The sequence below is a fragment of the Rhineura floridana genome, chromosome 1 (genome assembly GCF_030035675.1).
Source record: "Rhineura floridana isolate rRhiFlo1 chromosome 1, rRhiFlo1.hap2, whole genome shotgun sequence".
Lineage (NCBI taxonomy): Eukaryota > Metazoa > Chordata > Lepidosauria > Squamata > Rhineuridae > Rhineura > Rhineura floridana.
The window spans coordinates 150,107,690-150,119,845 of NC_084480.1; the positions used below are offsets into that span (position 1 = coordinate 150,107,690).

Consider the following 12,156-nt stretch of genomic DNA (forward strand, 5'->3'; position numbering starts at 1 on the left):
CATATGGCTACGATGTTGCATACATTTCAGGAATAGGATGACAGGGTGAACATTTGAGGTTATCATCTTTTAATCATTAGTCTTGGGGGGTCAGTTGCTACTAGCAATTATGGCTGTGCTCTGCCTCCATGGTTGCTTCCAAATACCAGTTGCTGGAAAGCCCAGGAGAGTATTCTTACACTCAGGTCATGCTTGCAGGCTTCCCATGGGCATCTGGCTGACCAGAGTGAGAAGAGGATGCTGGACTAGATGGGCCACTGGCCTGATCCAGCAGGATCTACGTATGTGACCTTAAGTGGTGAGCTGTGAGCTGTGACTTAAGGAGGGTCACAGCAGCAGCAGCACTACCATTATTTTCATAAATTTGTTTAAGGAAAGGAGAAAGATGGAGGGAGGTGGAGGAGGAAACGCAAGAGAGAAGGTGAAAGCAGGGGTGTGGGAGGGGTTTGGCCTGCTTTTTGCAGTGGGCCTACCTGATCCAACACTCCTTGAACACAACTCCCAGTCAGATTATGCCCTTCTCCAGATTTTGCAATGCAACATGTGCATGTAAAAACATGTATTTTACTTCAAATGTCTACAAAATGTGTAGTTTACAGAAGAATGCATTGAAAAGGGTGTATTTTATGTTAAAAGTGCATCCAAAATGTTGCACAATTTAAGTGCAAACTTTTTTAAAAAATCAGCACAAAACGTGCCTATGGCTGAGTGCCAGCAAGACTGAAGATGGAAGGAATTAGCTGCTCAGCCCATCATAGGTGAAAGACAGAGGCCGGCCCCCATTAGTTTACAGGGTTGAGTTGTGGCATTTACCAACCCACGCTCCCTTCACGTATCTCACGAATACTGCCTAATTTAAGAACTGGATGGCACAACCGTGTCACATGCAACATTTCCCTATTCCTGCTCCAATTCTCTGGTTTGAAGTTGGGGTGGCATAACGATGAACGCAATGATGCTATATATCGTCTATTTCTTTTACTAGACATTACTGGAGAGACGTGACCTCAAGGGGGAGACTTTGAGCCTGTGGAGAGAAAAGAAAACCCTGCCTCTAATGCCAATAGATAGCTTGCCAACAACAGCAAACTGCCCGAGATGAAGGCCCAGATAGCCTGGCCTATGGTTCTTTCTCTCTGGGTCACAGCAGGTGGGTTTTTAATTGTGAAAGGAAGCACTACATCTGCCTTTTTCTCTTAATGATTTTAATCCATGTGTCAAATGGTTTTTTTAAAAATATTTTTTATTTGCAAATATAATAAAAAGAAAGAAAAGTAAAATAAAAACATGGCCAGGTGACATTAACAATGAGAACATTCTATCAGTCCTAATTAAATGTGTATATTAATTAGTGATGGGGGAGAAATTCGATTCAGTTCTCATTTAAAGCCAAATTCATTAAATTTGCACTTTCTGAAACAATATGAGAGCCGAAACAAAGCCGTCCTTCCAAATTCACACTTACCCGAATGTTGCGATGTAGTTCTCCAACCAACCAGTGTTTACAAAAATGCATATATTAGGGGTAAATGGGATAAAAACGAATATAGTAGTGAAAACAACACATAAAATGAATTGTATTAGGAGAAATTCTTTGCAATAATATGTACAATAGTCAAAACCGCATACAAAAATGTGTTTGTTAGGAGACAATTACACTCAGATTCTGAAGAATTTTCATGAGGATTATTTTTTAAATAATAATAATAATAATAATAAAATTTTATTTATGAGTCGCCTATCTGGCCGAATTAACGGCCACTCTAGGTGACGTACATTAACACAGTAAAATACAATATAAAAACCCATAAGAACCACAATCAATAATCAATAAGTAATATAAACATCACCCTTCCAGATTGCTGGAGAAATTTGGAGAACTGAATTTAAGATTGGGAAAATGAGAAACTGAGAGAACCGAAATTGACAGATCCTTCCATCCCTAATGTCAATGCAAGCAGTCCATATATCCAAATGCTTATCCAAACAAGATTGACTATTATAAACCATGCATTCAAATGAAAAAAGAGCAGTGAAATCTTCAGACCACTGAGTAGTGGATGGTGGGTGTTTGTCCTCCCTGCCTTGCAATATAAGCCTCTTTGCCCCATAAGGGTTTGTAGGATCCACTTTTGTTATCCATTATTCCCCACACCACAGGAATATAATGTAACAGTGTGTATACAACCGCAGATATAAAGATTTATCCAAAACAAAATGAATATGAACAATAGTTCCTAACCAGAAAGAAGACACCACATGACATGTCTATATCATACGCCTCAAAGAGGCATTTTTAGTGTTACATCAACAACATCTATCTGAGCTGGCCAACTCCTTCCTACAAAGGTGCTGTGGAGTCAAATAAACCTGCAACATCACTTTTTGTTACATCAGTCTCAATTTTAAATCTAAAGAAATGCTGCAAATAGATGCTAAAGCAATTTCCATTGATTCAGCTGAATGGAATACTCTAGCTCTCTATTCCATCCCTCTCTAAGATCCTGAATATCCACTTTACAACATTCCTGTAAACAACAATTATGGGCTTAGTTTTCTGCAAAGAACCATTTATTTCCTCCAGCAATACAGAAGATAGTGAGGCACTCAAAGCTGATGGTCCAAAAATAGACTCTAAAATATGCTGTAGTTTGAGATATTGCCATTCAGCACAAGCAGACAAGTGGTATCTACAACAGCCTTTCCCAATCTTTAGGTCTCCAGATGTTGCTGGACTACAGTTCTCATCATTCCTGACATTGGCCATGCTGACTGGGGCTGATGGGAATTGTAGTGCAACAACATCTGAGGACCCAACGGTTGGGAAAGGCTAATCTATGCCATTGACAATAGCAAATTTTTGCCATCCAAGACTATTAACTGATCTCACATATCGATTCCACTATCTCCCACAATAAAATGAAACAGAAAAAGCAGAGAAAGATGTATTGTGATGTAAGTTATTGTGGCAGAGGAGGCAGAAGTAAAAAAGTGGCAAAAATTATTGACCAGTTAACTACCTAGTTTGGACAGGAGTTGGACTTGGCTTGTGCTGCCACCATAATCAACCCGGTACTATTTCTCCCCTCAGACATTCTATTCATAAATATTAAGCTATCTCCTGCATCTTGTTCCTTAAATTAATATGGTACAAAATCCAGAGCTTGGAAAAGTTACTTTTTTGAACTACAACTCCCATCAGCCCAATCCAGTGGCCGTGCTGGCTGGGGCTGATGGGAGTTGTAGTTCAAAAAAGTAACTTTTCCAAGCTCTGACAAAATCTACCTTTTCTCAGCAGTGTGGCCAGGAAGGAATCATATACATTAGACAAAAGTAATCAATCTGTTTTGCTAATCATTCCGTGCTATTCACTTCCTGCTAATCCTGACCTCCGTGTTCCGCTAATGTAGACTGGCAAACAGAGTTTCTGCTGCTCAGCTGTGCTGTGCTGTGCATTGACTGTAGAGCGAGAATTTGTCTCTGATTCTGTAGAAAACTAGAAATGGCCTCTGGGGGGTACCTAAATGGGCACCCATTAAGGGTAAGCATTGGACAAATGAGGAAACTAAAGTTCTCCTTATTCTACTTAGACACAGGCTTGCAGCATCTGTGTTTATGGGCAGTTGCAATGCCCCAAATGAAGACTTTTGGGTGAACATTAGGATGGAACGTGTGGGACATGTTTGCTGCACTATGCAGTTGAGAAATAAGTGGAAAAAACTGAAGACTGCTTTTCTGCATGTTGGGCCAGAGGTTGCACATGGCCAAATCTAGCAGTGCCACATACCACAGTTTTACAACTGTGTGAAACCTATTTGGGAGGCAGCTGGCTAGCCAAATTTCTAGCAAAGATGTCACGTGAGTTACTTGGAAAACCTTGCAATTTGTTTATCTTAAATTGATGTTGTTCATGTTATTGCTATGGTCTACCAATGACAGTTTGGTACTATTGATGTGTGACACTTAGCTTCTATTTCACTGTTTTTTATTTATATTTATATTAATTCTAAAATACTATATTAAACTCAAAGTATTTTGAACAAATATTTAATAAAATTTGATAAAATTTAATAAAATTCTTGCTCTAAGAAATGAAAATATTTACATTAATGAATTTCAATTACAATTAATGTAATATGTATAACATTGTTAAAATATGTTTGGTATTTGGACCAGTAACTACAGACAGCTGAAGCGTGCATATCAATCGACAAGTTTAGGTTGTCTACATGGTTCTGTCTGTGCCCTCTCCATTTTATACTCAAACACCTTTTGAGATAGGTAAGGCAAACAGAGTGTGATTTGACAAAGGCAAGGTAAATTTACTCATCCAGCACAAATGGCCGAGTGGAGATTTCAACTGAGGAGTAATCACTCGAACTCAGAGCTTGGAAAAGTTACTTTTTTGAACTGAGCTGGGATCTGCTGAAATCAACATGAAGTTTTCCAGAGCATGGAATTAAACATGATCACCTGCTAATAGCTATAATCAGTGCAGCTCTTGGCTGGGAGGGAGCACTTGGGCAAAACACCTTTAATGGGAACCTTTCTCTCAGTGGATATATCCCGCCCCCCCACAAATGCCATTGTTGAAAGCTGTTGCTGCGCCTCTGCTTCATCACTACTACCATCTTCTTGCTTGCCAGGCAGAGCCAGTAAGCAAGCAGGCAGTGGTAGTTAACTCTTCCCTTCCTCCTTATCACAACCATCACTGATTGCTCGCTCATCCCCTCTGGGCCACAGTAAGAGGCAGGTGAACAAACAGGTTGCAATGGTGAAGAGGAAGAGCAGGCCCAGGATGCTCTTGTCAGTGGCCCTCTTTCTGGGTGTGGGCTCTCAGTAGGTACCCAAACATGCCGCCCCATAATGCCAGTCCTTGCTGTAGTCCATAATAGGGGTGCTCTTTGCTCTGGGAGAAACGAATGCTTCTTTTCTAGACTGGCACTCTCTGCTTGGATGCCACCCCATTGTCAGCCGTTCTATTTGTAAATAAACAGATACCATAAAAACACTAACTCTCCAGTAACGTCACAAACCGACTGGCCCTATGAAATGGTGCCCCTAGAATCCCTTGGAATGCCAGCTAACAATGTTTTTCGGGAGCACAACATTGCATGATGCTGGGGGATGGAAATGATGCATGCCTTTCCATCCTTCAGAGCACTAGAAGCGGCCTTATGTTGAGTCTGACCATTGGTCCATCCAGCTCAGTATTGCCTACACTCACTGGCAGTGGCTCTCCAGGATTTCAGACCAGGGTTTTTCCCAGCCCTACTTGGAGATGTTGGGGGTTGAACCCGAGACCTTTTGAATGCAAAGCAGATGCTCTACCACTGAGCTGCAAACTGAATCCTTCTCTGGTGCGACATTTACAACATCTCCTATCCACAACTAGCTCTACTATAGAGGCAAACTAGACAGAAATCTTGAGCGGTACAATTCAAGAAGCCCCCATCATGTCAGAAGCAACATGTGATTCCAGGTTCCTCTGTGTTGCTTCTAGCATAGCCAGCTTCCCTGGCAAAGAATCCTGTGGGGAGTTGTGATGGGGACGTGTAACAATTATAAAACAGTGTTCAGGGCCATACATTGGCATGCCAGCATGGCAGTCTCAAGCTGCAAAACGTGTATTTCTATTCTTGGAAATTGCATATCTTTATCACTTTTCTGTAGGATAAAATGTTCAAAGGTATGCCAAGATCCTGGGAAAAGAAAATCTGTCATGACCTTTGTTGGTGGGCATTTGGCAAAACAAACCCTGCAGGTATTTAGAGCATGAAGCCTCCACCAGCAAATTCTTCTCTGAGCAGGCAGAGCGATCATTGCCAGAGACACCAGCAAGTTCCACTTGATCCTTACCTGTCTGGGAGCAGCTGGTGGGTTCTTTAATGCTGTTTCGTCTTGCTCTCCTTAGAATTCAACAAATCCCTTTTCTTGGTTGCTCTATTATGGCTGCTATAAGAGACACCAAGTACCATCCAAAAATTATATATTCGCCATGCTGCTAAGAGAATGCACTTGTGAGCACCGGTAGACGATTGTATGAACATATGCTGCTAGCTGCCTATACTGCCTCAGGCTCTTGGTCCATCTAGTACAGCACTGTCTCCAAGGTAGTAAGCAGAGATAACTGAATCCAAGGCCTGCTAGCTGGACTCTTTTAACTAGACCAGGGACTAAACCTGGGATATTATGCACATAGAACATTTGCCAAGCTACAGACTCCTGAAAGGATACCTGGACAGGGACTTGAACTCTGGACCCTCAGTATTCTATCAACCAAGCTATCTAGGTACTGCAACAGTTGAAGAAGCAAACACACTTCCTGCATTTCCATCCCAATAGCAACGACAGGCAAAGCAGAAGTTGGCCCCTCCGGATTGCTCCAACCTTATTTGCTACTTTCATTGCTATGATTCTACACCTTGTTCAGGGGAACTTCCCACTGGCATGGAAATCACATATCGAACGGATGGAAAGCTTTTTAATCTCAGTAGGCTGAAAGCAAAAACTAAGGTAATGTCAACCTCTGATGTAGAACTTCAATATGCCGATGATAATGTAGTCTCCACACATTCAGAGGAAGATCTTCAAACTATCCTAAATGTCTTTGCAGAAGCATATGAAAAGCTTGGGCTCTGGCTTAACATCAAAAAAACCAAAGTGCTTCATCAGTAAGTGCAAACCAATCCCTCTGTAACACCATCAGTCCAGCTTAATGGTGTGATGCTGGAGAATGGTGTGACGCTGGAGAAGGTTAGTTCACAAAGCTTGGGTAACCTGCATTTCCCCATGAAAAGGAACCTCAGTGTCTTTCCATAGCTTTAACTTTGGCTGCTTTCACACATGGGGCTAATAGCACTAGTTTAACGGATTAAAAAGGTAGCGCTTCGTTCCGGATTTCAAAAATCCCTTTCACACTGCAGTACCTGTTATACCGGCATTTTGCGCAACAGTCTTTCACACAGGTCTTCACCTACCGGTTTGAGGCCTGTTCTTTTGGTGCGTGGGGGGGGGGTTTGAAGGAGGCATGATTGCGATCAGCTGAGAAGGCGCAGCACTGCAGCAGCAGAGGCTCTAGTTAAGCAGCAGCAGAGGCTGCTCTCCAGGAGCAGCTGGGATCGGCTGGGAGGCGCGGCGGTGGCAGTTGGTAAGGGCGGGAATGCACTGCATGCTGGGATGGCTGTCATGTGAGCAGCAGCAGTAGAACTCCCGCAATCTTCCAGGTTCCCAGCCTGCTATCGGAATTTTTCAGGTATCATTTATTGCGGAATTTAGCGCTAAACTTCCACTACATTCCACCAGAATTCCAGAGCTACCCGTTACGTCGTGTGAAAGCTCAAATTTTATGCGCAAATTAACAGGAAATAAATCATCAGAATAACGGAATAAAGTGCAGTGTGAAAGCACCCTTTGACAGGGAATTGTATACCACCAACTAGCTGTAACATGCACTTACCACTATTACACATTGCAACCATTTCAGTAGCCGCATACAGGTGAGGCTCGGGGAGCAAAAATACATGTACTGGAAGGGTCAGAGGAGTTCACTGAAGCCAAGAAACAAATTCATCATCCCAAGTATGACCCAGTTAGCATGGACAATGACATTATGCTCATCAAGCTGGCTGCCTCTGGCCACCCTGAACTCCCACACTCGAGCCATTTCCTTGCCTTCCAAATGTGTGGCTGCAGGGACTGAGTGCCTGATCTCAGGATGAGGCAACACCCTCAGTGGCGGATGTGAGTAACAAAGTTTTTCACACCGTCAAACGACAGGGCACCTTTCCTTTCTGCAGGGATTCAGGGCCAGACTAGACATTGCATGGGAGGTGCATAGAGAAGTCTCTCAACCCTTGATGAAAAGCACAAGCAGGAGGTGGGGTGCATATAGGTATGAGAGAGAAATTCAATTAGGTTCACATTTAAAGATGCCTATTAAATTTGTACTTGCTGAAACAATATGGGAACTCAACCACAGCCTTCCTTTAAAATTTCCACTTACTGAATATTGTGATGCAGTTCTCTATTATTTATTATTTATTAATAGCATTTGTTAGTCGCTTTCCCCCCAAAAATAGGACTCAAAGTGACATACAAAACAGAAAACAAAAACACACTGCAGAGGCCTACCCTCCCTGCCACCCCCTCCTCCTCTCCCTTCCTCCCCTATAGGGTTGCCAAGTCAGAAGCATCTAAAACCCTGAGAATTCAGGGGCAGGCCCTAGTGATGTCACAGGGTGGGCCTTAGTGATGTCATTAAGCATCAACCGCAGTTGCTTGGTGCATACCACTCAAACAAAAAAAATTTCTCTGATTGGAAATTAAGATAGAAATCTTAGTTAAATGAGGGAACCTGAGGTGGAAATTATTGCACAGAGAGATGACATAAGTCATCTTTAGAGTCTAAATCTACCCTCTGCAAGCATAGAGTTGCTACTCCAGAAGTATCCCAAATAGAGTTGCCAGGTCTCCAGTTTTCACCTGGAGACTCCAGATTTTTGGGCTCCTCACCAGGTCTCTGGGTGAATCACCCCCTTTCCTTAGACTCTCAGCTTTCATTTTTTTAAAAAAAATTAAGTTTCTACGTGGTCTGGTTCAAGAGATATACACCAAAACGTCAGCTTCCCCCACTTGCAACTTCTGTTAAATTAAACTAGTAGCTGGCTGCTCTAACTCCGCCCTTCAGATTTGTAGCCAATCAGTGAAGTCAGAGTTGTGATTGACAAGGGATTTGTTGACCTCCAGGCAATAGCTAGAACCCATTTGCAAGGTCAGAATACTGTTGTCTTTTTCTGGTTTATACCTTTCAGCAGTAGCAAAAGTCCCCTTTTCTCTGTGTGCCAGTCAGGCGATATAGAACAAAAAAGATCACAGCAGGATCTTGTAGGCAACTATTTTATAAAGTTGTCCGGAGACTTTTACACTCTGGTTCTTCGGACGCAATATTACCATCAATGGCCCGCTGTAATGAGTTTGCGAGGCACTTCCAAGACAAGATCATAAACATCCGTCGGGACCTTGACTCCAATATTGTAACAGTTGAATCTAATGAGGTGTCCAGAACACAGTCTTGTCCTGTTTTATTGGATGAGTTTCAGTTGGTACAGCTCGAGGATGTGGACAAGGTGCTTGGACAGATACGGGCGACCACTTCCGCTCTGGACCCTTGCCCCTCGTGGCTAATAAAAGCTAGCAGAAATGGAACGGCCGGCTGGGCTAAGGAGGTGATTAATGCCTCCTTACAAGAGGGAGTGGTCCCACTTTGCCTGAAACAGGCAGTAGTGAGACCGCTCCTAAAAAAGCCCTCCTTGGACCCTGACAATTTTAACAACTATAGGCCGGTAGCAAATGTTCCATTTCTGGACAAGGTTCTAGAGCGCGTGGTCGCACGCCAACTCCAGGCCCTCTTGGATGAAACTGATTATCTGGATCCATTTCAATCCGGCTTTCGGCCGGGGTTTGGTACAGAAACAGCCTTGGTCGCCCTGTATGATGACCTCTGTCGGGAGAAAGACAGAGGGAGTGTAACTCTGTTGGTTCTCCTTGATCTCTCGGCGGCTTTTGATACCATCGACCATGGTATCCTTCTGGGGTGACTCGCGGATTTAGGAGTTGAAGGAACTGCTTAGCGGTGGCTGTGCTCCTACCTCGAGAATCGTCTCCAGAAGCTGGTGCTTGGGTCCCACAGGGTTCGGTTCTGTCCCCCATGCTCTTTAATATCTATATGAAGCCGCTGGGTGAGGTCATCAGGAGTTTTGGAGTGCGCTTCCAGCAGTATGCTGATGATACGCAGCTCTATTTCTCCTTCTCATCTTCTTCAGGTGAGGCTGTTGCTGTACTGAACTGCTGCCTGGCCGCGATAATGGACTGGATGAGAGCTAACAAACTGAAACTCAATCCTGACAAGACTGAGATGCTGTTGGTCGGGGGGCCCTCCGCTCAGATGGTTGATGTCAGACCTGCCCTAGATGGGGTTACACTCCCCCTAAAGGAACAGGTCCGTAGTTTGGGGATAGGTAGCCTCGGTGGCACGAAATGCGTTCTACCAGCTTCGGCTGGTAGCCCAACTACGACCCTATCTGGACAGGGAGAACCTAGCCTCAGTTATTCACGCTCTGGTAACCTCTAGATTGGATTACTGTAATGCTCTCTACGTAGGGTTACCTTTGAAAACGATTCGGAAACTTCAGCTAGTGCAGAATGCCGTGGCCAGAGTTCTTACTGGGACGAAGAAATTCGACCACATAGCACCTATTCTGGCCCAACTGCACAGGCTTCCAATATGTTTCCGGGCCAGATTCAAAGTGTTGGTCGTTACCTATAAAGCCCTTAACGGCACTGGACCGCAATATCTGATGGAACGCCTCTCTCGCTATGTTCCTACCCGTTCACTCCGCTCGACGTCTAAGGCCCTTCTCCGGGTCCCAACTCATACAGAGGCCCGGAGAACAGTAACAAGATCTAGGGCCTTTTTGGTGGTGGCCCCTGAATTATGGAATGCCCTCCCAGATGAGATACGCCTGGCGCCTTCCCTGTCATCTTTCCGGCACCAGGTAAAAGCCCACCTCTTCACCCAGGCATTTTAATGCATTTTAGGCTTTTTAATTTTTAATTTATTTTTATTTTTATTTTATTTTGTTTTTAAATATGTTTTATAATTGTATGCACAATACACACTAGCTGTATTTTAAATATTGTGGTTTTATTGTGTTGTACACCACCCTGGGAGCTGTTAGCTATAGGGCGGTTTAGAAATGCAACTAAATAAAATAAATAAATAATAAATATTTACAGTAAACAATTTCAGTTATGATAATAAAAGTATACATGCAGGGTTTTTTAAATTACTTGCAAAAATACCATATTATACCTTTTCTCTTTTAAATAATTTTTGAACAGTAATTTTAAAAAGTGTACATGTAACTTGTTCAAATTTTCCTGAGCTGTTGAAGAGGGCAGTTTATTTCTCTAATTCGTAGCCTGTTTTGAAAATCTTCCCAATATGAGAGGAAGCTTAACCCTTCTGTCTCCAGCCTGGATCTCAATAGAAATATGTCTCCGCCCATGATGGCAACATGTTGGTTTTAACCCTGAGGGGGAAAAGGCATGAAATTGCAGTGGAGAGGAATCACCTGATGGCTCCCATTGGCGCCATTCATAGGTGAAGCTTTTCTTGGCATGGAGATAACATGTTAAATTTCTGTATGCCAGAGGAGTGTTAAAGGCAAAAGAGCTGCAGAAAAATGGCAGCCTTCTGTATGACTTCCCGTTGCATCATGTGCTATGCTAGTAATGATTCTCAGTGGTTCTGTGTGGCAGAATCATCAACAGAAAGCAACTCTGGGAAAGAAAAATCTGGGATTGATAAGACTTGTATACATAAGCTAATGAGGGAATGCAGGGTTGATTTCTATAAATGATCCGACACCTCCGGTCAAGGTATTTTGTAATCCAAGGAAGGTAAAATAATGCTTCCCTGCCCCAATGTTTTGTTATGTACCCGGCAGGATAATAGTAGCTAATGATTAAAAAACTATAACTACACACACATTCAGGCTTTAGCAGATATTGGGAGGATTTTACTAGTTGATGCGATGGATAGATGTCTGCCTCAGTCAGACATTTGCTGACATTTTATTTGAGGTCAGCTGGAGCATTCTGGGACATGCTTGCTCCTGCTGTTGCAGTACCACTGTATGTGGCACCTCATTGTATATGTGGCACAGAAAGTTTAGCAACAGGAAGAGGAAGGGCAGAAAAAAGAATCAGCTAACAATTAGCAAGGTTTGTTCTAGGGTTACCAGGTCTCTGTTTTTCGGTCGGAGTCCCAAGTTTTTTGGGGGGCTCTCCGGCTAGCACCCCTTAATCTCTGGACTCTCAGCTTCAATTTAAAAAAAAATTAAGTTACTAGGTGGTCTGGTTCCCGAGATATACACCAAAACATCAGCTGCCCCTCCGCAACTGTTTAATCTATTTAACTGATACGACGCTGAAGTTGGTGCCTAGTTCCCAGTTCCTTATTTGCTTGAAAGTTCAAAACACTAAAAAAGAAGAAGAGTTGACAGCTACAGAAACTTCAAACCAAACTTAACATGTCTCTGAACCCCAAAATATATGTTGGGGTACCCTGTATGATATATCACTGTGATCAGG

The 12,156-nt window shown here is 43.0% G+C and overlaps 1 protein-coding gene across 2 annotated transcripts in view; it reads left to right on the forward strand.

Annotated features, from left to right (window-relative positions):
• Positions 1-12,156, forward strand: part of LOC133389552 (anionic trypsin-like) — a 34,561-nt gene that overhangs the window by 2,972 nt on the left and 19,433 nt on the right. Inside the window, exons 2-3 of one of the 2 annotated variants that reach the window (XM_061637460.1) lie at positions 986-1,150; positions 3,591-3,858. The exons of the other annotated variant lie outside the window; for it this stretch is intronic. Coding sequence (XP_061493444.1) covers positions 3,852-3,858 — 7 coding nt within the window. The 5' untranslated portion in view covers positions 986-1,150; positions 3,591-3,851. The remainder of the gene's footprint in view (positions 1-985; positions 1,151-3,590; positions 3,859-12,156) is intronic. 2 annotated transcript variants of the gene reach the window in all.